At 39.5% G+C, this 27,857-nt stretch overlaps 1 protein-coding gene across 1 annotated transcript; it reads left to right on the top strand.

Annotated features, from left to right (window-relative positions):
* Positions 1 to 3,406: 3,406 nt before the first annotated feature.
* LOC121925619 (cysteine-rich venom protein TEL1-like) lies at positions 3,407 to 25,301 on the top strand. Its single transcript, XM_042457976.1, has 8 exons — positions 3,407 to 3,416; positions 4,145 to 4,206; positions 6,746 to 6,859; positions 8,633 to 8,723; positions 16,543 to 16,691; positions 21,878 to 21,975; positions 23,310 to 23,398; positions 24,976 to 25,301. Exons 1-8 carry the CDS (start codon positions 3,407 to 3,409, stop codon positions 25,107 to 25,109), a joined length of 747 nt encoding a protein of 248 aa, XP_042313910.1. The 3' UTR covers positions 25,110 to 25,301.
* The last annotated feature ends 2,556 nt before the right edge of the window (positions 25,302 to 27,857 follow it).

The raw sequence follows: 27,857 nt of genomic DNA, 5'->3' as shown, positions 1-27,857 counted from the left end.
TTCTTGTGATATTTAATTTCAGCCTTTGAATCACCACTGTGATATAGGATGCATTGGGACATGATGTTAATTGATAGATCCTTATCCAGAAGCAAGCAGTAAATTATGATCCTGAGCTGCTGGGGAGCTGGATTTTTATATCACAATTGAAAAACCAATTGATTGGTCTATAGTTTGTTTAGCTGGCCTGGCTTGCATAGTAGGTAGAGTGCACCCACATTCTGATGCATGTCCAATAAGCAAACATGTTCACTTTTTGTTGTATATGAATGCAGTTATTATTAATCATACTTATTAAAAACAACTTTCAAAAATCAACTCGCACTATATACAAAAAACATAAATACAAACTTAAATCACATAGGCGCTTTACAGACCACCCAAAAAGGGCGGTCTGCCAGTACCTCTGTTTCTGCTGCCGGGAAGCCTCAGCCTCCATACGGGAAAGGTTCCCGGCGGCGGAAAAAGAAGCCGCAAAAAGTGGCTTCTTTTTGCGTCATGGTTGTGATGCACGAGTGTGCAAATGGCGCACTCGTGATGTCGCAGGCGCAGGGGGACATGCAGATGCTAAGCATCCGGCACGTCAAGATGGCGGCACCCATGTGTATAGGGCGCCACCATTTTGTATGTGCTCGACATGTAATAGGGTTAGGGTGTCCAGAAGGGACGCCCTTTCGTAACCCTAGTACATGCTGAGCACGTACTTTTTGTCTGTGCAGAACAGGCCATACTTAACTATTAAAAGTGAATGCACTTAGCTTGATAGTTTGCTTTTGCTTTTGAAAATGGCACTTCTGTAATGAAAAATAAGCAACGAAAGCCTAAGATTCTATATAGTTAATTAACCTTGCTTATTTCATTTCATGTGAACTTCATTTATATTCAGTTTCTCTGGATTTTTATCTCTGGTTAGTTGTTATTAGCTTTTTGTAAAATGGAAATCAAGTAATTCTGCTGGTACTGGTACTGATTTGTCCTTTTGTTTTAGATCTTGATATTAAAGCTAATTGTTATATTTTTACTATTTTAATTTTCTGTCTTTTATACTTTTATAAAAGCACCAGATAAATATAAAAATCACAATTTGCTATGTGCTTGTCAAGTCCACTTCAAACATCTGTTCACAGATATCCACTTCAATTTATGCAAACATCTATTCACATGAGTTTTGTCACTGCCTTACTCCAAGGCTGAGAGAGAGGAGATAAAAAGTTTTTTGGAAGCAGTCATTTATGAAGCAGGAACTATTTGTCCTATATATACACTGTTCTACTGCAATTGTAAGTACATGTAATTGTAAGCACATTACTAAATTAACTACAGCAGCCCTTCAGAAGACAAGTTCAAGAAAAGGTAATGTAAATGCTTAAATGTGGGGGGAATCTGCTTTTCTAAAGCAGTAGCTCACATTCAAATAAATGGTTTTCAGAACTGTCACATGATTATTAACTAAAGTCAATGGGTCCTAAATTTAACAGATATTTGGCACATATGAAGTCCATACATTTGTCAGAAGGGTCTAAGCAAACTTAGGCTGCATCCACAATTCAGAAATAATCCAGTTTGAGGCCACTTTAATTTCCATAGCTCAATCCTATGGAATTCTGGGAATTGTTATTGTGGCACCAGAGCTCTCTAACAGAGAAGACCAGATGTCTCACAAAACTGTACTTCCTGGAATTCCATAACATAAGTCATGGCAGTTAAAGTCAAACTGGATTATTTTTAAAAAATATCATTGATGAACTATCTGAAAACATGCATTTAGATTATGCAAATACTACTCTTACACAAAATTATGTTGCTACCTTCTTAGGACTGCACCAGGACTTTCCAGATTGGTTATACAGGGCCTTCCTTAGGTCTGCTATGAAGGAAAAAATTAAGATATTTAAGATTTATGCAGATTTATTTGCCTCTAGCTATGAGGTGCTCAAATATGGTGTGATTTACTGGGGTCAGATCAGGAGCACTGTTGATCAAGCAGCATTCTAATAGAGCTGTTGTCTGTTTCAGGTCTTTGAGATGAGCTCTGAAAATTGTCTTGTTTCCTCTAGCTTTTTTTCTGCTGCATTTTATGTATGTTACTATACTGAGATTTCATTTAGCTACTTTGGATTAAATCATGGTGGACAACTGTTCCAGTTTCACCCATGGAATCCATGATATCCCACACTACCATTTTCAATTGGGGAGGAATTGTCCTATTTGCCTGAAAGGACCAGCCCTCATTTCTTTTTCAGTCTTGCTGAATTGGTGGGACAGAGAAGGACCATTGCATCTCTGTTGTTTTGCTTGCACCTATCAATTATTTTTAAGACTCTTAGGCATGTCACATGGAGCAGAGAAGAGTTGGGGACATTGTTGAAACAAGCTTCTATTCCTTGTTGGTAGAAAAATCCCAGGATATGGTATTGGAGGACAATAGTTCAGTTCCTGCAGGGCTCTGTGCTCCATCCTGTCCTCCTCCTTACTCCTGTTTAACACCTATATGGAGCTAAATTGAAATATATGTCCTACCATAAAAGTGGGGGACAGAAAAAGAGTCATTCCAGAGCTTTAATTGTAAGCACATGCCCTTGAAAGTGACCCTTGTTGATACCCAAAATGCTAGAGTCCCAGGAGGGCACCCACAAGTGTATTCAATACGGTAACAATTTAAAAGCCATGGTCTAGCCTATGTATAAATGGTTCCAAACCCAAAGACCTCCAGACTGGAGATTCCAAATAAGTTTAGTTTTATTTATAACAGCAAAGAGAAATAAACTTTCACTCAAAGACACTCACTCACATACACATATAAGAACTAAGGATGTAAAGGTAATAGCTTATAATTAAAAAAATATATCTTTATTTACATTTCCCGCCTTTCCCTATGGATTGAGGCGGGAGTACATCAGATAAAATCACCATTACAGCAAGCACAAAGTTATCCAAAATTACATCAATTAGATAACATAGCAAATTCAATAATACAAATCCACACCTATATATGATTAATGGAAGATGGAATGTTACCCAGGTTCAGTTATGGTGGATCAAATGGATAAGCCTGCCGGAAGAGATCCGTCTTAAGTGCTTTCTTGAAAGCATCTGTTGATACGACGGATCTCTTCTGGCAGGCTGTTCCAAAGTGATTTCAGAGGGTTTAGCAGAGGATAAATCCTCTGAATTCAGGCATGGAGCTCTGATCAGCTGACAAGATGATTGAGTCTGGTTCAGCACACATCCTGGGACCTGGGCAGGACTGCATGTTCCAAGGCCTACCCAGGTCCCAGGCTGTGTGCAAGGAGTCAAGAGAGGAATGGTCAGTGTGGTTGTTTGAACTCAACAGGGCATATTTATAGGAGGAAACGTGTCCTGGGATGGTTCCCCAGAGTTTGAGTAGATGTTTCCAGGAGGAAGAATGGCCAGAGGTGTGTGGAAATGGCAGGACAATTAATCCAGATGTCTCCAAAGGAAAGTGTCCTTTGATTTCCATCCACTGCCCACCATCACAGTCCTATGTGATGAGATTATGCATATTCCAGACTCAGTGGACCTATCCTGTCTATGTGCACTAGTGTTTCCAAGCAAAACCTACCAGATTTCTATATTTGAGCAGGATATTGCCCTTACATTGGGACATCCTCAGTGGCTATGTGACCAAACATAATTTTATGTTTTTAATATTAAATAGATATCAAAGTTCAACTAGGAGCGAAGGACGGCTATTTCGTGGAGTAACACTATAAGACACAGTAGGACTTCCTTCTGAATAAATATATCCCCAAATAGTCAGTGATGATCCTAGAATCATAGAATTAGAAGAGACCACAAGTCCAACCCTCTGCCATGCAGAAACTCTCAGTCAAAGCATCCCTGACAGATGGCCATCCAGCCATTGTCTAAAGACCTCCAAGGAGGAAATGTGTTGCACTGTCGGGAAGTTCCTCCTAATGTTGAGGTGGAATCTCTTTTCCTGCAGTATGCATCCATTGTTCCATGTCCTGTTCTCTGGAGCAGCAGAAAACAAGCTTGCTCCCTCCTCAATATAACATCCCTTCAAGTCCTTAAACAGGGCTATCATATCACCTCTTAACCTTCTCTTCTCTAGACTAAACAGATACTTAATTATATTTCCTGATTGCTTTTGTTTCCCCAGAAATGCTTCTTCCAATTGTCTTCCTGCCCTTGGCTGCTGTGCTACAAGTATCCCTAGCACAGGTATGAAATAATAATAATAATAATAATAATAATAATAATAATAATAATAATAATAATAATAACAACAACCATAATAATAATGTGACAAGATTATCCTATGATCCACTGTAAAATGGTCATGCAAAGCTGAAGCTTATAGCAGGATAACCAACTGGTATTTTATGCTCAATTAGCAGCAGTTCTGAGATTACAGTAGGAAACAATAGAAAAGGAATTAAAGACCTTCCTGTTCCAGTTAGCATTCCCGGACACAAGTTCCAGTTAGTCTCCCCCCCTCTGACAGCAGTGGCAAGCTGGCCAGAATGGGTTTTTAACGTGGGTTTTAATTGTATTTTTATTGTATTTGTAATGTAATTGCTTGATATGTTGTGCACCGCCCTGATTGCAAGAAGGGCGGTATAAAAATAAAACTTTTATTATTTATTATTATTTATTATTAAAATGCCACTTAGGAGCTTAGCACACACCAAAATAAAGCAATTTACCACTCCCAAATTCAGGTCAAATTTGGGTTGCCCCCTGGAGCTATCACATGGCTTTTGCCTCCAAAACTGCCATCCGGGTACAGCTCAGCTCCAATACTGGTCCCTGAACTTGCTTTGGCGGCTATTTTTCAAAGTTGGAAAGCTCCCAACTTTGAAAAATGCCCACCAAAGTGACTTCAGAGACAAGTATTGGATCTGGGCTGCTCCACATAGTGCATGGCATCATGGCGCTCCTCCAGCACTGCATCCAAATGATGCAGTGCTGAAGGAGCACCATATAGCTGCGGCGACACAACTATGGTGCCCTTTTGAGGGCACAAAAAGGAGCCACTTTTTGCTGCTCCTTTTTGCACCCTCAAAAGGTCAGATCGGGGCCACGGCATGAGGTTGCCATGGCCCCAATTTGGCTAGGAAAGCAGTGGGATGCTGCCCCTTAGGGGCGGTCTGTTGATCTCCTAAGTTTATTTGGCATAATGAATATATACAACTCTATGCATTATGAGTTTCCCTTTAGTTGTATGGGTATACTGTGAATGACTATGAAGCTAGTTGCTTTCTCTATCTTGCCCATGAAATAGGAAGAGATCTAATGCACTAGTGCATTTTAACTAATTGTTATTTTATAATGGACAAATGACTGTTAATTAATTGATTTACTGCTTCACTGTTAAAATTTTAAAATAATTAAGTAAAGCCACAGTGTGAAACACTGAGTAGTCCCTCTGAACACAGTACTATTTCTGAAGAAACACGTAAGGAATTGTGCTATAAAAATGAGTCAGATTGTTGTTATAAGGGTCATGCAGACAAGCCCAAAGGAGCAGTGCGAGGCCACTCCAGTTCCAGCCATGCTTGGACTGCAGCGACTGCATGAGCCCACTCCCGATGTGTGCCACCACCATAGTCCCAAACCAGACCACCAGCAGGAATGGATTATATTGGCTCCTTTTTGGCCTGGTTGTTTTTTGTTGATCCAGCCTCAGTACAGCTTCAGCCTGCTTTCAGGGCATGTGTTGTGTAAACAGCATGCTCCCAATGCAGCCTGAAGCCCATCTGTTTTGGGCATTTCCCCCCCTAAACTACCTTTATTTATTCATTCATTTACAGTATGCCTGTGTCATACATGGACGCACCATACACGGCTTTCAGCATATGCTGAAAGCCATGAGGGAGCCCGCGGGAGCCTGCAAGGTGCAAGGGGCACAAGGGGCGCATTAAGACTAATGGGGTGTGCACCCGTGGCATGCATGCCCCACTGCGCCAATGCGCCGCCATGCCATACATGAGCCCCATTATTTTCAGTGGGGCTCGAGCACATGCGGGTTTTTTTTAATGCGGGGGGTCCAGAACAGATCCCCCGCATAAAAAAAAAGGGCACACTGTATTTATTTTATTTCATTTTTATCCCACCTTTCTCCCAGAAGGGACCCAAGACAGCTCACAGATATTTATTAGATTTATTAGATGGAACTCAAAGCATCTTTAAACTTTTCATAGTACTGCTTTTGAATACTTACTGCAGATTTATCTGGTTGATAAGCCAACATTATTGCTGGTTTATGTTGATACACCAACATAATGGTTATTTGACAGGAAAGGAAGTAAAGGAAATAGGAAGAAAAATATAGTTAAGTTATGAACTGTGTATATTCAGGACTGGTTGTACAGGAATAAACATCTCAAGTAGTCATAATAACAAAGGATATAGTGAATACTTCTACAAAATAAAAAGATAGCATAACATAAAGGAGTCAAGTCATTGTTTCAATTTACCTGGCCAACTGTAAGCTTGATTATGACTATCAGAGTGTTGTCCCTCTACACTCTCTAGCAAACTTTTCATAAAGATCATGCAAATCTTTTCTTTCCCTCCTTATCTGGATTTGGTAAGCTGGTAAAGGAATTTATGAGGTACAACTAAGTACCTGTCTAGGCTACTGATCTTAGGCTATGTGAAAGCTTAAATTCATACAATACTCACATCAGGATAATGAAGGGCAATTGAATTTTTCATATCTGAGAAATCTGTGGAAATAATTTCTTTTAAACTCCAGGGAGAAAAATCCTTTGTGTTGGGCCTCTCCAAGCAACAACAGCAAGAGATTGTTGATGCATATAATGCTGCCAGGAGAGCAGTGCAACCAACTGCTAGTAACATGCTGAAAATGGTAAACTAGAATTCACTGATACCACCAGATAATATTTGAAGTCTTTACATTGCAAGCAAACTCCCTCCAACTTTACCTGCATGTTGATACAACACAGAACAGCTAAAACAATAGTGTACCCAGATTATTTTTACTTGATAAGATTATAAGGGGTTTAGTTCCAGCTCCAAGGACTACAGTTAAAAAGTATTTACGCATCTACAAATATCAAAGCTTTTCCTAATGCAAAATTAATGCATCCAGACAGAAAGGAGTGGGTATTGAGTATATCTATATAACACATGGAAGCATCCACTGTAGTGCCCACTTTCTGTCCAAAAAGACACAGTGGTGTCCAATATAACAGAAAAATCAATATTACTGAACCAGACATATTTTAAATCTAAAAGAGATTTTAGATAATGAGTCTAATCCCCTGTTTGCCAACTAGCAGTGGCTCAAACACTGAATTAAATTCTTAATTCACTCAAGATTCCTTGAGGCTCTTTCTCCAGCATGTCAAGCTCTGTCCTCAGTTTATCTCCTGGTCCTGCAGCTGTCTCAGTAACATATATTTCTTAAAAGCAAAATTTGTCAAACCTACTTCCATCAGTCTTCAGACTTTATCCCATGAGGTTTAAAAATGGAATTAGAGTAGGATAGTAGCACCTGTGGTGAGACTTTATCAAATGATGCTGTGTTTGTCCAGTAGCTGGTCTGCAGTCCATTTGTTGCTAGAGCATTCCTTCTCACTAACAGTGAGAACCCATCAATCACTACTTTGATCATTACTTTGCACAGTACTGACTTAAATTATTGTGTCCTCTTCAGTCCATGCTATGCATTTCCTTCAAAGTTTTAGGGGCTCTACAGACAGCCCCTAAGGGGTGGCTCCATGCAGCCCCTAGAAGCACTGGATTGGGGCCACAGCAACCACATGCTGCAGTCCCAGTCTGGCCTTTCTGTGGAACAAAAAGAAGCCACAAAAAGCAGCTCCTTTTTGCGCCATGGAAAGGACACTCTATCTGCAGTGGCAGTAGTGGCTTTTCTCCACTTCTTTGGTGCAGTGCATGTAAATGGTGTGCTAAAGATGCAGCACAATGCCACCCGCCATGTGGTTGCTTGGGTGGCATTACACCAGAATGGGGGCAGAGTCAGGGTGGTCGGCATGTGGTCACCATGCCCCCACTCTGCCCCCAAGCTGATTCTTTTGCTGGTCTGTACAACCCCTTAGTGAATAGAGTTAGTATGCAGGACTACTGGCAAAGAGATCCAACAGCAACAGCTACCCTGGGATGACAGCACCAGACCAGATTGAGCAGATTCCCAATCAACAGGGAAGACTGGAGTAAACTGGAGCTGAGTGTGATGTGAGATTGCATTGTAAAATGTTATGTCCAGTGAATTTATAAATCAATGGTATAGAACAGTTTAAAGGGAAGGAAATTATTTACATATTGTTCTTGCCTCTTTCTGTATCCAGAACTGATTTGTCTGACTGCAGTACAATTGAGAGTAATATGCCCTCTTCTGTGCATACACTCCTAACTGGCAACCATACATGAAATATTGAAGGAACGGCTACCCCCTTCAATTCAATAGCTGAAGTTGTGCCTGTAGACAGTTTTTTAGAAAGCTAAATTCTGGCTACCCTGGGAAGGAAAATTGGAGGCCCATTTCAGGATCATTCCTCTGACTTGTGTGATTTTAGCTTTTCTCTGTGTGCTCCAATGTATGATAGGATTTGTTACGTCTGATCAGAAATATATATATTTATTTATTCCCTTTGTGAAGGAATGGAGTGAGAGAGCTGCTGAGAGTGCAAAACGATGGGCTGCAGAATGTCAAGGAAGAGCCAGCCTCCTAAAGAACAGATACGTGGATGGTAAATGATATAAAGGAGACAGCAAAAAGGGTTAGATGCTAGATGTATGAACTGGGTCTTTAATGATGGCATTGTTAATATAAAATATAAAACACATGCATCATTGGTTGTTTTAAGGATAGTTATGTTAATACTGTACCTAGTTTTATTCCATAAATAGAAAGAAATTGACATTAGGTCTACAATGCTTTTGAGGTGATATATTTGTTACTAAATTTATAAAATCAATAATTTTTGTTAATATTATAATATGCATTTTATACATTTCATTTAAACACTTCAGGCAAAGTTGGTCTATTTCTGAACAGAGCTTGGGAAAAACTTTTTATAGTTTAACTCCAAGAATTCCCAGTCCAGAATTCCCAAGCCACCGTGGCCACACTGCTTGGGAGATTCTGGGAATTTTGGTTTAAAAAGTAACCTTCTTAGACAAGTAACCATTTATGCTGCTCAATAGACTAATGTTTGTACTGGGCCATCTTGGAAGGATGGGATTCAGAGATTTTTCTAGGCTTAGTTCCTTTCTGGATGAGCAAACGCAGAAGGTTGTACTGGGGAACACCTGTTCAACCCCTAGGCTATTGTGCTATGGGATATTGCTGAGCCTAGTTCTGTCCCTCATGCTGTTAAACATACATATGAAACCTCTGGGACAGGTTTCTGGCCTGGTACCATCAGTGTGGTGATGCCATCTAACTCTGTTTCTACCTGAATCCAAGGAATCCTTTCCACCTCAATCCAAGGAAGCAATTTTGGTCCTACATCTCTCTATAATTAGTAATGGGCTGGAAGAGAGCAAACAAATTGAAACTTCGGACCAAAATAGATGGTTGTAAAGCAGGGGGGCTTGATCCAGCCCTTTCGAATGCCGGGTTGGGGCTGCAGCAACTGCACACCGTGCCCCCAACCCAGTTATTTGCTGGCTCAAATAGAAGTGGCAAAAAGCAGCTCCTTTTTGAACTGGCAAAAAGCCATCTTTTCTGCCACTGGGCAGCTTTTCGGTGCTCCTGCAGCATGCAGTATCTAAACACCACACTGCGGGACCACTGCAGTGTTGCCTGCCATGTGGGTGGGTGGCTTGACACTGGTGTGGGGGCAGCATCAAGGCATATGTCATCCAAATGCCATGCTCCCCCCGCCAAGATGACTGAAACTGCCACTTTGTTTCACCCCTTAATCCAGACAAAACAAAGATGCTTCTGGTTAATAAAAAGCAGATTAAGTAATAGGGATTCAGCCTCTGCTGGATGGATTTACACTCTCTCTAAAAATGCTGCTTTGCAAATTTGATATGTTCCTTTATTCAGACTTGAAATCTCAGTTGTGACCAGGAGTGCCTTTTGAATAGTTAAAACATGTGCATCAGGCCCACATGTGTGTCAAACCCACAAACCACTGCTTCGGCACCCCTCAACCAGGAGTCCCCCCCAACACCACCACACCACACGCCTCCGTCAAGGCTTAGCAGCAACTATTTCCTGTGGTGGTACTTTCAAGGTCTCCTGCTCTGTCCCTGAAATATGTCCCTGCTGCTGTTTCTCATCATCCCTGATAATAGAGAGAGAGATTCAAATTGATTTTGTAGCTGCAAGCTCACAGAATGATCCCAGGTTTCCCTACTTCTGTATGTGACATTCCTCCAACCATCTGCTTCTGTTGTATGTGAATTGACCTCCACAGGAAGTCCCCACAAGCCCCAGCAACTTCCTCTGTGTGTTTCCCATCCAAGACCATCTGTTTCATTCTGTTCAGAAAAATCTCTTGCTCCCTAAGATGCTGAAAGCTGCTGGACTTTCTCTTCCAAGGGGGCTACCAACTTGCACTCGGTGTAGGTGAAGTTCCCCACAATCCTAGGCAAGAAGACAAACATCCCACAAGTGTTTGGTGACTGCAGCAGGTTCCTCAGTGTCCATACTGAGAAGCCTTAAGGAAGTACTGAAACAAGACTGTGGGCTTCCCCTGCTAAACAACAGTGTAAAGAATCCCTGCTGGCTGGGCCTTTGTCCCTAAGCACTGTTAGTTCAATCAACAGGGACTGTAGTTATGTAGAGAGCTCCTGCCTACTAGCACCTTTCAGGGGCAAGTCTCTGACTCACTTCCTCTGAATAAAATCCCCACAAGCCCCTTAAGGAAAAGAAGAGAAAAGAAAAAGGGAAAAATTAAAGGAGAACTCCTCCAACACTGTACCCAGGTCATCTTTTCCTCTGCACTCCAAAATCTCCTTGACTATATAACAAAAATAAAAAAATTGTGCACCTCTGCCAGCAGTTATATAGAATTGGGATTCTAGTGGCTCACAGTTTAAAAGTTTAAGATCTCACCCAAGCAAAATAGGCAAAAAGAACCAGCATTTCTTCATGCAAGGAAGGAACTAGAAATCATCTGCCAGCAGTTATATAGAATTAGGCTTCTAGCTCCACCCTGCAGTGACCCACAGAAGTGGCTCAAAGTTTAAAAGTTTAAGATGTCACCCAAGCAAAATGGACAAAGAGAACCAGCCTTTCCTCTTCTGCGTCCTAGGTACCTATAAAATGTGTTGACATATTGTAATTGTTTGCAGAACTTAGTAAATTGTTTATTGAATTCAGCAAAAACCGGAAGTTGCTGCAGACTCCTGCTGGTAGCCACTTTTATCTATAACCTTTAGTAGCATCTCTTTCAGTTCTCAGGTTTTGCTGGTATCACTCACAGACTTTCTTAAATATTTCTACAAACTATTCTTCTTTCCCCCTATTATTAGTAGTATTAGTATTAGTATAACCTACATAAAATAGCATTTAAAAATATCTTTTAGATACTATTTCACATACAATATGTAATAAATCACATTAATTATCCATTCTTAATTACCTTATCTAAATCTTATTCATATTATACCATTTAATATTAACTAAACCAGTAATTTAAAAAAACACATGACACTATTATTAATATCTTCATTCTTCTTACTGTTTTCTTTTCATCATATACTATTCATAATTCCACAAAAGTATAATACTATTAATTTATCACTAATTCATTTTTTAAATTCCCTCCCACCTCAAGTGTTCCTCATCACCAGAGCCTAAGTCTTCATATTACTCTGGTTAGACAACGTAACTGTTACATGGATTTGTAATTAGTTGACCGACCTACGTTCCTACCTCTCGGGCAAATTCCAGATGGTGATGCTGGGGGACAGCTGCTCCTCTACGAGAGAGCTGACATCTGGCGTCCCTCAGGGCAGCATTCTGTCCCCCATGCTGTTTAACATTTACATGAAACCGCTGGGTGAGATCATCCAGAGACACGGGGCGGGGTGTTATCAGAACGCTAATGACACCCAAATTTATTTCTCTATGTCTCGGGCTGCTTCAGTGACCAAGGAGAGCATTTCCCCCCTGAATGACTGCCTGAAGTCGGTAGTGGATTGGATGAGGGAAAATAGACTCAAGCTGAATCCAAATAAAATGGAGGTACTTGTGATAGGTAACCCCAATCCGGGTACGGAGATACGTTCGCCAGTTCTAGATGAGGTTACACTTCCCCTGAAAGACTGCGTCCGCAGATTGGGGGTGCTCCTGGATTCGTCGCTTCAACTGTCTTCTCAGATTTATGTGACAGCCAGGAGTGCCTGTTATCAGCTTCGGCTGATACGACAGTTGCGCCCCTACCTGGAGCAGCGGGACCTAGAAATGGTCGTACATGCTCTAGTAACCTCTCGCCTTGATTTCTGCAATGCGCTCTACATGGGGCAACCTTTGTGCCACGTCCGGAAGCTCCAATTGATTCAAAACATGGCGGCCAGACTGGTCGCCGGAAAATCCAAGTTCGACCATATTACACCTATTTTAAAATCACTACATAGGCTGCCTATTAGCTTCCGGGCACAGTACAAGGTGTTGGTTATCACCTATGAAGCCCTACATGGCCTGGGTCCAGTCTACTTGAAGGAACGCCTCCTCCCATACAAGCCTTCCCATACACTCTGATCCTCCGGGAAAAACCTTTTACAATCTAGAAAGACTAGACTGACGGTGACCTCCTGGAGGTCCTTTTCTGTCACTGCTCCAAAAACCTGGAATGACCTGGCGAAAGAGATTCACCAATTATCCTCGCTCGAGGCTTTTAAAAAGGCGACAAAAACCTTTCTCTTCTGGCAGGCCTTCTCCGATTGATAATGTCCAGAACCAATTGAATCCCCCTTTTATTATTTTTCTTACTTGTGATTTGTTTTTAACTTTGATGTATAGTTATATATATTTTTAAACATTTTTTTACTGTTTAATTTTATAGTTAATTATATAGTTTATAGTTGGGAGGGAGGGTTGGGTCGGAGTTTTGTGGGGCTTGTTGTTTTTATTGTTGTATATTGTATTTTCTTTGTTGTTACCCGCCTCGATCCTCAATCGGAAGAGGCCGGATTTATTTATTTATTTATTTATTTATTATGAACTGGCCAGGCCTCAGCTGGAATACTATGTTCAATTCTGGGTGCTTTTAAGATTTTTTAAAAGAAATTGGAGGAAGTTCAGAGACGAGCATCAAGCATGATAAGTGGTATGTAGAACAACATATATATGAGGAAAGGTTGAAAGAGTTGGACATATTCAGACTGTTGAGGAGCTGTCACAGTGAGAAGGGTGCAGGTTTGTATTCTGCTGCCCCAGAGGTCCAACATTAGAGTGGTTCAACAATGGAACCAATTTCCTAGTGAGATGACCGGGTCTCTTTTTCTGGATGACTTCAGAAAAAGATTGTACAGCTGGGGATATTCTGGATGGATTTCCTGAATCAAGCAGGGGCTCGCACTGAATGGTCTTTGGACCCCTTAATACTCTATGAATCTATTTCTATGATTCTATGATTGCATTGGCTGTTGTAAATGAGGATTGGGGGAGAAGAGTCAGGCTGGGATACTGAAATTAGCTACCTAACTATGGTGGTTATGTACCTGTAAGTGCCCAAGTTAATTCTAGCCAATAACAATAATAATTTAATATTGATGCGCTACATACTTTTCTTTCTTTTTTTTAGGGCATTCTAACATTCTATATCAAACCCTTTCTAGCAGGAATCCATTCCTGACCTTTAGTGCTGGGGGACTTCAACATCCATGCTGAGACTGCCCTTTCAAGAGTGGCCTCCATGGCCTCCATGACAACTATGAGTGTGTCCCAAGTGGTAACTGGCCCTATTCATGCTGCTGGGCACACTCTGGACCTTGTTTTCTGTGCTGGGTGAGGTGATGATGATCTTGGTGTGGAGGAACTCTCCACGGTTCAGTTGTCATGGACAGCTCGTAATCTGGTCAGTTTAGACTCACTGGGACTCAGAACCTCTACTGACGTGGGGGACTGATTAGGATGGTCTGTTCCAGGAGGCTGATGGATCCGGATGGATTCCTGAGGGCTCTTGGGGAGTTTCCTGTCACCTCGGCAGGTGATTCTATTGAAATTCTGGCCAACCTTTGCAATGAGAAATGGGCATGGCAGTGGACACAATTGCTCCTGAGTGTCACTTCTTACGGAGTAGAGCCAAACCAGTCCCTTGGTTCTCCAGAGAGTTGATGGTGATGAAGCGAGTGAGATGGAGACTAGAGCAGTGTTGGCAGACGACTAGAAGGGAATATGACCGAACATGCGCTACAGCCTATTTGAAGACCAACTCTGTGGCAGTGCAGGCAGCAAAGAAATTGTAAAGTCAAAGGCATTCATGGCCAGCATTCATAGTTTTTTGTGGGTTTTTTGGGCTATGTGGCCATGTTCTAGCAGAGTTTCTTTCGGACGTTTTGCCTTCTCTGAAGATACCAGCCACAGATGCTGGCGAAACGTCAGAAAGAAACTCTGCTAGAACATGGCCACATAGCCCGAAAAACCCACAAAAAACTATAGCAAAGAAATTATTTGCACAGCGCCGTCCAGCAGACCTGTTCTGGATGGCCAGGGGTCTTTTACACACTAATCCTCAAGTAGAAAATGCAGACCACTCAGAGAAGAATTTGCACAGCATTTTGCCGATAAAGTCATTCAGATCTGTTCCGACTTGGATGTTACAGTTAATACAGTAACAGTGTTAATAGATAATTTTCAACTTGTGCAGCCTGATGATGAGGGCAGGATCCTTGGAGAGGTAAAAACCACCACATGTATCTTGGACCCTTGTCCTTCTGATTAAACAGCCCAGAGGGGGACTGGCTGAGTGAGTAACAGAGGTAGTCAATGCCTTCTTACAACAAGGCAGAATTCCATCTTGGCTACAGGAGGCAGTTGCTAGGCCTCTCTTTAAAAGCCATCCTTGGATCCCACAATAATGAGTAATTTTTCAGCTCCTGGTCAGTCAAAAGGCAGATCAGGCAATAGGGATCCATCCTGTTGGTTCACAGTTTGGGAGTACTCCTGGATTCAGCTTTGAACCTGGATGCCCAGGTCTCTATAGTGATCAGAAATGCTTTTGCACATTTAAAACTTGTGCGCCAACTGTGCCTGTTCCTTGAGACATCAGTTCTGGCCTCAGTGGTAATGCCTTGGTTACATCACGTTTGGACTACTGTAATGCTCACTGTAATGCTGCCTTTGAAGAGTGTTCACAAACTTCAGCTGATCCAAAGAGCTGCAGTCAGGCTCTTAACTGGGGCAGGATATAGAGATTGCACAATTCCCCTGCTCAAACAGCTCAACTGGCTGCCAGTCTGTTTCCAGACAGAATTCAAAGTGCTGGTGATGACCTATAAAACCCTATATGGCTCTGGTCCAGGCTATTTGGCAGACCGTACCTCCCTATATGAGCCAGCCAGGGCTCTGTGATCCTCAGGGAAGGCCCTTCTGTCCATCCCACCACCATCACTAGCACAGAGAGGGCCTTTTCCATGGCTGCCCCAGACTCTGTTCCAGGGAGGCCAGGATAGCCCCTTTTTTGCTATTGTTCCGCCGGCAGGCTAAGACCTACTTGTTTAGACAGGCTTTTAAAACAGAAAGTTTTTAAGGCATGTGACAGGTTTTTGCTATATTGTTTTAATGTATTTTAAGCATTTTAATCTTTTTAAACTTGATTTTAGCATTTAATTTGTTTTAATTATTGTAGCAATTTAATTCTATTTTAATATAATATGTTTGTATGATTTTAACTGCATGGTGTTGTAAGATGCCCTGGGAGAAGGGTGGGATAGACTGTAATAATAATAGCAAATATTTATTCAGCTAGTACCCATCCAGCTAGAAACAGCCAGACTGTGGGTTTTTCCTTTAATTTCCTGGCTAAGAAACTAATTGCTGAATTGCTTTCTGAAGGAGTGAATGTACATATTTCTCAAAGGAAGTGGTAAGATTTGCTGGCATTGTAGGGTGGGTGGATGCCAGGTTCTGCCAAAAAGAATGTCAAATAAAGACATGTTACATACTTTTATGTCTAGATAATTCTAATTTTACTGCCAGATAATTAAAGTCTTAGCAGCCTTGTTATAAATTTGCTATTGCTGAAGCTACTGCCATCACTTCAACCCCTCTGAAATACAGTGCATCCTCCCCATACGTGGGGGATCCATTCTTGATCCCTCCGCGTAAGGTGGATTCTGCCTATGCTCGAGCTCATTGGAAACAATAGGGCTTGTGCACGGCGGCGCGGCAGCGCGCGCCCATTCAATTGAATGGGACACGCCGCCCCTTCTGCCCCGCACGCGCCCCACGGCTTGAGCGCGTACACTCAAAGCCGTGTGGAAAAAGCCGCGTATGAGGAGGATGCACTGTACTTCGAGAAATGTCAAATTCACCAGCAGATGTTTGAGGAACTGAGATGTTAAATGCAACATAAACACATAAAAATTGTGTTTTTTTAATCACAGATATCCTTTGTGGTGAGAGTATATCACAATCAAATTTTGCTAGAAGCTGGGCAGAGGTCATAGGGTTCTGGAATTCTTCACACTCAAAATTCATATATGGCAAAAGTATGACAGAAGAGTTATGGAGAAAGGTTTTGCCATATACTCAGGTATGAGCAGAGGCTACTTGTTGTTGTTGTTGTTATTGCTGTTGTTGTGTGCCTTCAAGTCATTTCAAATCTATGATGACCCACCTAAGGCAAATCTATTATTAAACAGTTTTCTCGGGTTGAGAGTATGTGACTTTCCCATAGTCACCCAGTGCATTTCCATGGCTGAGCGGGGAATCAAACCTTGATCTCCAAAGTCCTAGTCCAACCTCAAACCTACCTGTTTAAGATATTATTTGTAGATGCATGTTCACGTTTTCTGTGATAAAATCAAACTCAATTATTATGATTGAATGATGGATTTTAAATGATGTATTGTACTGTTTTTAATATGGGGGAATTTTGTTGGTGTAACTTGTATTTTTTATTATTCTGTAAACCGCCGTGAGCGAAGGAACGGAGGTATATAAATACTCATTCATTCATTCATTCATTCATTCAAAACTATTTACAAATAAAAAACACAACATAAAGGTAAAGCAATTATCACCATAAATTGCCATCAGAAATATTGTGACCAATGATATTAAAATTAAAATGTGAACTAAAACAAAATGTTAAATGCATGTTTGAAACAGGAAAAGTTACATATGTGATATATTTTGAGAACATAATATACAAAATATTTTCACTTTTGATGCTAACTTTTGTATTATCCTCCTGCATTAATTGTTTTGATACACATGCCTTGAGATGTACACATGGCTTGAGAGAGAGTGACTTTCTAAGCACGTATCAATCAGAACTGCAGCTTTTTCATCAGTATTTAATTGATAAGTGATGTGGAAATACATCCTGGTTTCTAGAATGCCAAATACTATTGCTGAAGTGCTGTATTCTATTAATTTTTTAGGTGTCTGAATGTTCAGGTTCAGTTTATTATTTCTCAGAAGCTCCTGTACAGACATAAGCAAGCAAGCATTATCTTAAGATACCAGTTTGTATATCTTCTATTTGAGAAGATATTCAAACTTGCTAATTAGCTTAATTGCTGTTCACTGCTATGATCTTTTGAATAGCGGTATATAAATAAAACAAATTATTATTATTATTATTATTATTATTATTATTATTATTATTATTATTATTATATTCTCTCCTCTCTGTCCTCTCTGTCCCCTCACAACTTACTTCAGAAAGAGAAGAAAAATGCCTAAAGGAAAAGAGTGCAATGAAGTAATGCATTTGAACTACTGGAATGTTGCTTCTCCATTACACTGATTTGTTGTTGTGTGCCTTCAAATCATTTCTGATGTATGGTGACACTAACATCATGACTCTAGGTTCTGTAATGGAGTTTTCTTGGCAAGATTTGTCCAGGGGGAATTTGCTTTTGCCTTCCTCTAAGATTGAGAGAGTGTGACTTACACAAGGTCACCGTGATCTCCCAAAATCTTCGTCCAGCACTCAAATCACAACAGCACGCTGTTTGTTGTCATGTGCCTCCAAGTCATTTTGGGGACCCTCAGGCCATAACTCTAGCTTTTATCGTGGAGTTTTCTTGGCAAAATTTGTTCAGAGGAGATTTGTCATTGCTTGCCTCTGAGACTGAATGCATGTAACTTGCCCAAGGTCACTCTGAGTTTCATGGCTGAATCAATCCCTGTTCTCCACAGTCATAATCCATGCTGACTCTCTTACATTTATTTATTTTACAGTATATCCTGATACATTTCCTAATTTACTTTTAAATTTACCCATGATCTTAAAAACATATGTTTTGGTGTTTGGTCTAAAATAGGCAACTATTTTAGAACAGATTTCTGAATACAGTAAGTCTATTTTTTTTATTCGTCTACATTTAATTTAATTTAATGTTATTTGTCTAAATTCAATTCCATGCTTCCTATTTAAATTTTTGTGTGCTTTTCTCTACATATTTTTTTTCATTTCTTCTCCAGAATTCTTTCAGTTGACAGTGTATATAGACAATGAAGACATTTTGTAATCATTAAACACATACTAGCAATCCTATTTATTTATTTCAAGGATTTATATCCAATCAACTTTCCTGGTGGAATCGGTAGCAAATTAAGTGTGGGAATTCCTGGGGTGCAGTCGGGGTTTTTGTCCATGCAATAAGCTCCCAAAACACACTGCAGAAATAATCCAGTTTGAGACCGCTTTAATGCTAGGGAATCCTGGGGATAGTTTTTTTATTATTATTTTTATTTACAACAAATAAAATATACATATATTGACATCTTGAATTCTTGCATTTGTCTGTCACATTGTCATATTTCTAAGTTTCACTTCCCTTAGTCTACTAAGTGTAAATATTCTTGCTTCCTTTGTGGAGTAATACAAGGCTATATGGAATATATCAAATTATTATTGAGCAATTATTCTCAATTTTATGTGTACAATAAATGCATATTATTGCATTAACTCTGTAATTTCCTAATTTCTATTTCTAAATATTTATTATTCTGATTTTCAATTGAGTGTTCTGCTCTTTTCCCTTCTTGCCATCTTTTTTTTACAATAATTTGTTACTGGGGACCATGTCTCTTCTGTTTTCTTATCGTCTTTATAGTTTAACCAGGTGGTAAATTTGTCCATTTCTTTACAGATCAGATAACCTTAAAAGCCTCTACTGAGAGCCACTTTTGAGCAATTAATATTCTGGTTGTAGTGACCATATATAAAATAATTTTCCAGTATTTATTCTTAATTTAGGGGTCTATCTTAATTACCATATGCCAATAAACACAACTCTGGTTTAAGCTCAACTTTCATTTCGAGTATTTCCTGGATTGTGTAATGAATTGTTTTCCATTAAGTTTTCCATTTCAGGCATTTCCACCATACATGTATCCATGAGCCAATGTTCTGATTACATTTCCAACATTTGTTGAAGTTAGTGTTATATATTTTTGATATTTCCAATGGAGTTAGATGCCATCTCTGTTCTAGCTTCCAAGAGCTTTCTTTTACATCTTGACATCTTTTACATCTTGACATAGCCCTGTTTAAATATTTGAAGGGATGTCATATTGAGGAGGGAGCCAGCTTGTTTTCCGCTGCTCCAGAGACTAGAACACGGAGCAATGGATGCAAACTGCAGGAAAAGAGATTCCATCTCAACATTAGGAGGAACTTCCTGACAGTAAGGGCTGTTCGACAGTGGAACAAACTCTCTCGGAGTGTAGTGGAGTCTCCTTCCTTGGAGGTCTTTAAACAGAGGCTGGATGGCCATCTGTTGGGGATGCTTTGATCTGGATTTCCTGCATGGCAGGGGGTTGGACTGGATGGCCCTTGCAATCTCTTCCAGCTCTATGATTCTATGATTTTGTACATTTTTCAGTTATATTTCTTGCATATTCCCAACTGTTCAGATCTATGGTTCTCCCCATATCAGTAGCCCATTTAATCATATTTTCTATAATAAAGTCAGATTCTTGGTTTCTTTCCAATAATAACTTATATAGTCTTGCCATTTTCTTTCCTCTTGTACCCAATAGAATGTAATGAAATTCTTGTGCGTCATTTACAAAATTTTCTAGTTAGAGGTCCATCTTGAATCTTTCCTTAAGTTGTGTATACAAGAACACAATGTACCTTCCAATCTGATTGTTCAATATCTTCTATGGATTTTATTTCATATTTGCCATTGTCTGTTTTCCGAAGGATGTCTTTATATCTTAACCAATTTTTAGTTTCTGTCCATCTTCCAAAGAAGGCTTCATGTGGTGATAAACCGATAGTTAGTCTTCTTTACCTCTTTCTAAGTGTGGAGTAATAATAATAATAATAATAATAATAATAATAATAATAATAATAATAATTTATTTGTATCCTGCCCAATCACGGGGAATCCAGGCGGCTAACAGCAGTGGGAAATACAATACAAAAATTACAATAAGTTACAAAATAATCCCTTCCCAATCCCCTGACCAATACTTAAGCAAACAAAATCTGTAAACAAATACAATAGCAACCAAAGAAAATAAAAACATTACAATCAAATGAAATTCATAATTAACCCCTTTCCCAATCTTTTTCACCTCACAATTTGTTATCTCTTCCAATTTTAGATCTTCTTTTTTGTTCATGTTCTTGGTTAATAACACTGTCTTCTTTCAGTTGATTTTAAAACCTGATATTTTACCAAAATCTTCGATGGTTTGGAATCAATAAGTATTTGTTTTTGGGGCTTTTCTGAAATAAGTACCAAGTCATTGGCGAAGGCTTGTAATTTAAATTCATGGATCTTAACCTTTAACCCATTAATATTCTTGTTACGCCGTATTTCATTCAATAATACAGTACTTCCAATTCACTTATAAACAAAAATGGGAGAGAGGGCACTCCTGTCTAGTTCCTGGGGATTGTAGTTTTTTGTAGCATCAGTGCTCCCTCACAGAGAAGGCTAAATGTCTCACAGAATTCCTTAGCATTGAGCTAGGGCAGTTAAAGCAGTCTCAAACTGGATTATTTCTGTAGTGTTATTTGGGGCATAACCTACAGCATCTGGTATTCATTGGTGGGATCTCATCCAATTACTAACCAGAGCTGACTCTACTTAGCTTCTATGACCAGACAAGATCTAGTGTCTTCAAGGAATTTAGGCAGCTATTAAATCTTATTCCTTAACTTTTTAGCCATTCCTTATGTGCTTCCTTATAAATTATTAGCAGATAATGTGCTATCTGCTAATATTGTAGTAACTGTGGCTTCCTTTAAATTGCATTACTACTGAAAAATTATCTGAGAAAACCCTTAGTCATTATTCGTAATGCATCAGTCTGTTGATGGTTGTTGATGGTTGTAGATGTAAGAAATCATGCAGAATCATATGGATTAAAAATATAGTTTCTTGCACTGTAAAGGAGCTTAATTTCAGCATTCTTACACTGGAAACCAAAGAAAACAACACCAATTACAAATCACTTTAATTTATATACTACATTTATATAGATATATGCATGCACTCCATTAGAACAGTTGTTATGCCATCAAGCACACTGCTAAATTGCACCAAGTTTTCTTCAGCCAAAGAACCAGTGTATGGATCCTGGACAAGAGCCTTCATCAGGAGACATGTTTTATGGTAATTTCCCCTACCCCCAAATTCAGGGGAGAAGTAGATATAATTCATTTCACTTAAATAGCCATACTATTCTGTGACTGTATAATCATGAGACTGAGAGCTGAAATATTTGTTAATCTTTTCTCTCTCACAGATGGTTTGGTATAATTCAAATGAGATTGGATGTGCATATGCCTTCTGCCCACTGCAGGAAACGTTCACTCACTTTTATGTATGTCGTTTCTGCCCTACGTGAGTATGAACTCTCTATATAATGTTCTCACTTTACTCTGTTCAAAGTTTCCACATGTTCCTTCATTTCATCTAGTAAACTCAAGGCCCTTTCACACTAAACAATTATTGTGCTATGATTCAACTTTAACTGCCATGGCTGCATCCTGTGGAATCCCGGCATTTGTGGTTTGATAAGAGGCACCAAGAGGAGTATGAGAATCCCAAATGCCGCTCTCTAAACTCCCAATCACATTATTCCATAGGATGATGCCATGGCAGTTAAAATGGAATCATGGTGGTATAGTCCTAATGTGCAAAATGGCCCCTAATTTATATTTGTTGAAAATAATGTATTCAGCAGCCTGACTGAGGAATTGTAATTTCATCTTGTTTTTCCAGTGCCCCTAAGAATAAAGGATTAGGCTCAAAAAACATTTATCTGCAATACAAATATAACAACAACAACTAGAAGAGTTAAAATGTGACAACTATGAAGATAATGACAAAATAATAAAATAAAATATTATATAATTATTTTAAGTATAAACTTACTATATCATGGGAAAGGGGAAATATGTAAGACACTGTTAAGTGGCTATCAGCTAATACACTTCTTGCTGGTAATTTCCCAGGGGACTCAACTACACAGGAGTCTTGCTTCTTGGTGCTTGAATTTCTCAGGAGGGGATGATCTTGAAATGGGGGGCTCAAGATTAGGTTTGCCATTAATCCCAGAAAACCTGGAAAATCCTGGATTGAAGGAACTAAAAAATGTTCTGGCTGGCTGGGCCATCTGAAGCAGTAAATCCTGGATTTTTCCTTTGTCACTGGCCTAAGGAGAGGTTAAAACAGCAGTTACAAGGAAGCAGGAAATCGTGCAAGAAGACTGGCAATGACAGGAGCCTCGTCCCACCTGCAGGCTCCGGTTGCTATTGTACATTGCCATGGAGAGAAGGCAAACAGAAATGGCCTTGTGTTGTGTGGTGATTGTGTTGCTAGCTTGAGCCTGGGGAGAGTAAAGAAAGTCACTTTAATCTTTGGGGGGCCCTTGGATGCCTCCCTCTCTTCAGACCAGTTAAGGGGGGAAAGATGGCGAAAAACTGTCTTAGCTTAGTACTTGTACTGAGGTTGAAGCAAAATGGTAGATTAATATGCTGAATTTTCATAATCAGACTGAAAATTAATAATATGCCTTATTATAATAATTTGTGTGTTACTTTCTTAAATCAATAATCAAAAAGAAATTTGAGATAAATCAATGCTACTACAGTATGAGCTATCAAAGCTGTGTATTCCATTTATCTGTATCTGAAGAACTGAACTTTGATGGCTGATGTCCTCTGTGTTTTCAGAGGAAACATATTAGAAATGTTACCGAAACCCTACAAAGAAGGTCCGACATGTGGAGACTGTCCTAACAACTGTGACAATAAACTCTGCAGTAAGTGACTGTATAAAGCTGCTGTTCTGGATAATTTGTATCCTTTTCTAAGGTCCAAAACACACTGCAGAAATAACCCAGTTTGAGACCACTTCAACTGCCATGGCTCAGTGCTATGGAATCCTGGGAATTGTAGTTTATTATGGCACCAGAGCTCTCTGACAGAGAAGGCTAAATGTCTCCAAAAATACAATTCCCAGAATCCCCTAGCATTGAGCCAGGACAGTTAAAGTGGTCTCAAACTGGAATATTTCTGCAGTGTGTTTTGGACCTGTCAGTTTTCTTCTTAAAAATATTAATTGTTCCATAATTTCTTGCAAACCTTAGAAAATCATTGTCTATTTCTATTAGACCAATAGTGGCCAATGCTATATTATGGTTTTCCAACACCTTAATTACACCCAAAAGTCTCTGTTTTGACCATCTGATGAATGAAACTCCTGAAAGACTAGAAACCTTAACCCAGTGCTGCTCAATGGACTGGTTCATTGCTAGCCTTTAAGAAGTGTAGTATTAAGGAAGACCTATTTGAGGGATGCTAACAAAAGAGACTGTATGTAGGTTTTTTTGCTTTTTGTTCTTTTGAATAAGAATGAAAAATGTCAACATTTTCTGAGTGATGGGCAAGATTATCAAATAATAATAATAATAATAATAATAATAATAATAATAATAATGTATTTCAGGATATTTTAGGTGAAATGCCTCATTTTGTACAAAAACAATGGCCAGAATACTGTATTAGCTTGTACTTAATGAAATGACTTCTCCTGGCCCAACCTGCCCAAACTTTACGGAAGCATCATTCAACCATGCTCATCAGAATGGCACTCATTTTCTCCATGCAGCTGATCTAAAGAAGGCTGGGGGCCAAGCTTGGCAATAGTGTCAAAATGGTAAATGTGTAATGTAAGTAGTTATCATAAGTGCAAAACAGGAACCAAAGGGCCATTCTGCTGATGATCAGAGCATGGTTGAATGATATTTCCATCTGGCCAGGAGACATTGGCCTGTTATAGACTGCCAAAATAAAGCTGCTTTGGGTCTCTTTGGAGATAGGCTATTTAAATGATGCATGGGTCCTAAGAATCCGGAAGCTGCACCAAAGCTGCACTCCAGTGCTTAGGAATGGAGTGTGGCTTTGGTGTGACCTCCGGACTCTTAGGATCCATGCATCATTTAAATAGCATATCTCCAGAGAGACCCAAAGCAGCTTTATTTTGGCAGTCTGTAACAGGCCATTAAATACTAAGTTAAGTACTTAGTTAAGTTACTTATCTGATACAGGATCCAGCCAATGTACAACATACACTTTTACACACAAACATTGAATTAGTAATCAATACCATTTTTTACACAAATACTGAATAAAACTGAAAAATTAAAATGTCTTGACTGGTCTTTTTGCTCTTATGCAAAAAATATCAGTTTGCCATTTTTGCAACACCTTTCCTCATCAAGCTTGAGAAAATTTGTGAATATTCTTTACACTTACAAGTGTACATCCTGCAAAGTACAGAGAATTTTTTTTAAAGGGTTCAATCTCATCTAACTGTTTTTTTAATTATTCTTTTTAGCCAATCCATGCAAGTACAAAAATGAATACAGTGCTGAGCAGTGTGCAGAAACATTAAACAACTTTGGGTGTGAAACGGACTTCGTCCAGAAAAAATGCAAAGCTTCCTGCGACTGCAAAACAGAAATTGTGTAACAAAAATGGGTTTCATAAGTCTCTTCAAATAACTCTTATGAATGTGAAAAATAAGGAAACAGAAAAGGATAGAAAATATGGAAACAAAAAAAGATAGCCACCCTTAATGGCTAACATTTCAGAATTCGATAGTTGTCAGTTTTTTCACCTTTATGACTTTTAATGTCTTTTCCTGATGAAGAACTTGAAAAAGCTCACATGATGTATTTTGTGCATTTTCAAATAATAAAAAAATCACCAAATTAAAAAAAAAAAACCACTGTTTTGTGGATTTTGGCTTTGGTTGTATTTTCCTGCATATTTATAACACAATTTCCTTTATTTTTTATTTTATTCATCTGTATTAAAAATTATTTGATAACTTCCTTACTTGCAGCTCAAACAATACTATTATCTACCTCATTTGAATTTAATCTTACAGTCTTTCATTATCTCCTTTTTCTGTAATAATAATCCATTTAGCCTCCACCTAAAAGATTAATTTCTTTCCTTAAATAATACCACTACCAGATTATGGTCAAACAAAGTTTTAGCCAAAATTTCAATTTTGCTTAATACTCTTCCTAAATTGCTAGAAATCCAAATCATATCAGTTCTGGATAATGATTTGAGGGGATCTTAATGGAAAGTAAAGAGTTTGTATGTGTTGATGTTGTTTTGTTTGTTTGTTATTTTCTTTTAATAGCTACATGTGCACTAATTGTAATTGATCTACCAATTCAGAAGATTATTTTGCTAGCTTTCCTTGCCTCTTTTTAATGTTTTCCTCTCCAGATATATATCTGATTGTGGGCCTACAACTCCATTACAATCTCATAATAAATATCAATTTTCTTAAACCAATTATGGTATTTTTTAATTCCATATACAATGTACATTTCTCATAGACTGGGGCATAGATCCCTATCACCAGGATTTAACGTTCTATTAAATGAATATCAATTGCTACGTATTTTCCTTTGTCATTCACTAAGGTCAAACACACACTGCAGAAATAATTCAGTTTGGGGCTGGTTTAACTGGCCTGGCTCAGTGCTAAAGAATCATCATTTACTGTGGTACCAGAGATCTCTGAAAGAGAAGACTTTATGTCTACAGTTCCCAGAATTCCAGAATTGAATCAGGGCAGTGACAGCAGTCTCAAACTGGATTATTTCTCCATTGCATTTTGTTGGATCGCCCACCTTGGAGAATGCATGCTTAATGAGAGACTTTGGAGAATGCTTTCCCAATGTGAGACGCTGGACAATGCTTGCTTAAAGGGTGACGTTGGAGAATGCTTTCTTAATGGGAGAGATTGGAGAATGCATGCTTAATGGGTAACGTTGGAGAATGCTTTCCCAATGGGTGATGTTGGAGAATGCTTTACCAATGGGAGAGGTTGGAGAATGCATGATTAATGGGTAATGGAGAATGCTTTCCAAATGAGAGAGGTTGGAGAATGCTTGCATATTGGGAGATGTTGGATAATGTTTCCCAATGGGAAATGTTGGAGAACGCTTTCCAAATGGGTTGGAGAATGCATGCTTAATGGGTGATGCTGGGAAATGCTTTCCCAATGGGAGAGGTTGGAGAATGCATGCTTAATGGGTGACGTTGAAGAATGCTTTCCCAATGGGATACATTGCAGAATGCATGCTTAATGGGTGATGTTGGAGAATTCTTTCCCAATGGGAGGGGTTGGAGAATGTTTACTTGATGGGTGAATTTGGAGAATGCTTTCCGAATGGGAGATGATTGAGAATATATGCTTAATGGGTGACGTTGGACAATGCTTTCCTAAAGGGAGACATTGGAGAATGCTTTCCCAAAGTGTGAGGAGGATGGAGAATGCATGCTTAATAGGTGACGTTGGATAAGGCTTTCCTAAAGGGATAGGTTGGAGAATACATGCTTAATGGGTCACATTTTATAATGCTTTCCCAATGGGAGAGGATTGTGAATGCATGCTTAACGGTTGCAGTTGGAGATTGCTTTCTCAATGGGAGAGAATGGAGAATGCATGCTTATTGGGTCACTTTAGATAATGCGTTCCCAATAATTCTCCGTGACCCATTAAGCAAGGTTAGGGTTAGGGATAGGGTTGGGGTTAGGGTTAGGGTTAGGGTTTGGGTTAGGACTAGGGTTAGGGTTAGGGATGGGGTGTGGTTTTGGGTTAGGGTTAGTGTTAGGATTAGGGATAGGGTTAAGGTTTAGGGTTAGGGTTAGGGTTAGGGTTAGGTTTCCCATTGAAAAATCATTCTCCAATGTCACTCATTAAGCAACCATTATTCAGCAGCCTCTTCCATTAGACTTCCAACATCACCCGTTCCATATTCCAACATCACCCGTTAAGCGAGCATTCTCCATCATGTCCCACTGGGTAAGCATTCTCCTACGTCACCCATTAAGCAAGCATTTTTCAGCCTCTTCCATTGGACAAGCATATTCCAAGGTCACCCATTAAGCGAGCATTCTCCAACCTCTCCCATTGGGCAAGCATTCTCCTAAGTCACCCATTTAGCAAGTATTCTCCAATCTTTCCCATCGGGCAAGCATGTTTCAACGTCGCCCATTGAGAAATCACTCTCAAACGTCACGCATTAAGCAAGCATTCTCCACTCTCTTTCATTGGACAAGCATTCTGTAACCTCACCCTTTCGCAAGCATTCTCCAACCTCTCCCATTGTGAAAGCATTCTCCAACATTACCCATTTAGAAAGCATTTTCCACCCTCTCCCATTGGACAACCATTCTCCACCGTCACCC

This window comes from Sceloporus undulatus, chromosome 1 (assembly GCF_019175285.1).
Source record: "Sceloporus undulatus isolate JIND9_A2432 ecotype Alabama chromosome 1, SceUnd_v1.1, whole genome shotgun sequence".
In the NCBI taxonomy this organism is placed as follows: domain Eukaryota; kingdom Metazoa; phylum Chordata; class Lepidosauria; order Squamata; family Phrynosomatidae; genus Sceloporus; species Sceloporus undulatus.
The sequence above is the reverse complement of the archived record's forward strand: the minus strand, read 5'-3'. Positions and strand labels throughout refer to the sequence as shown.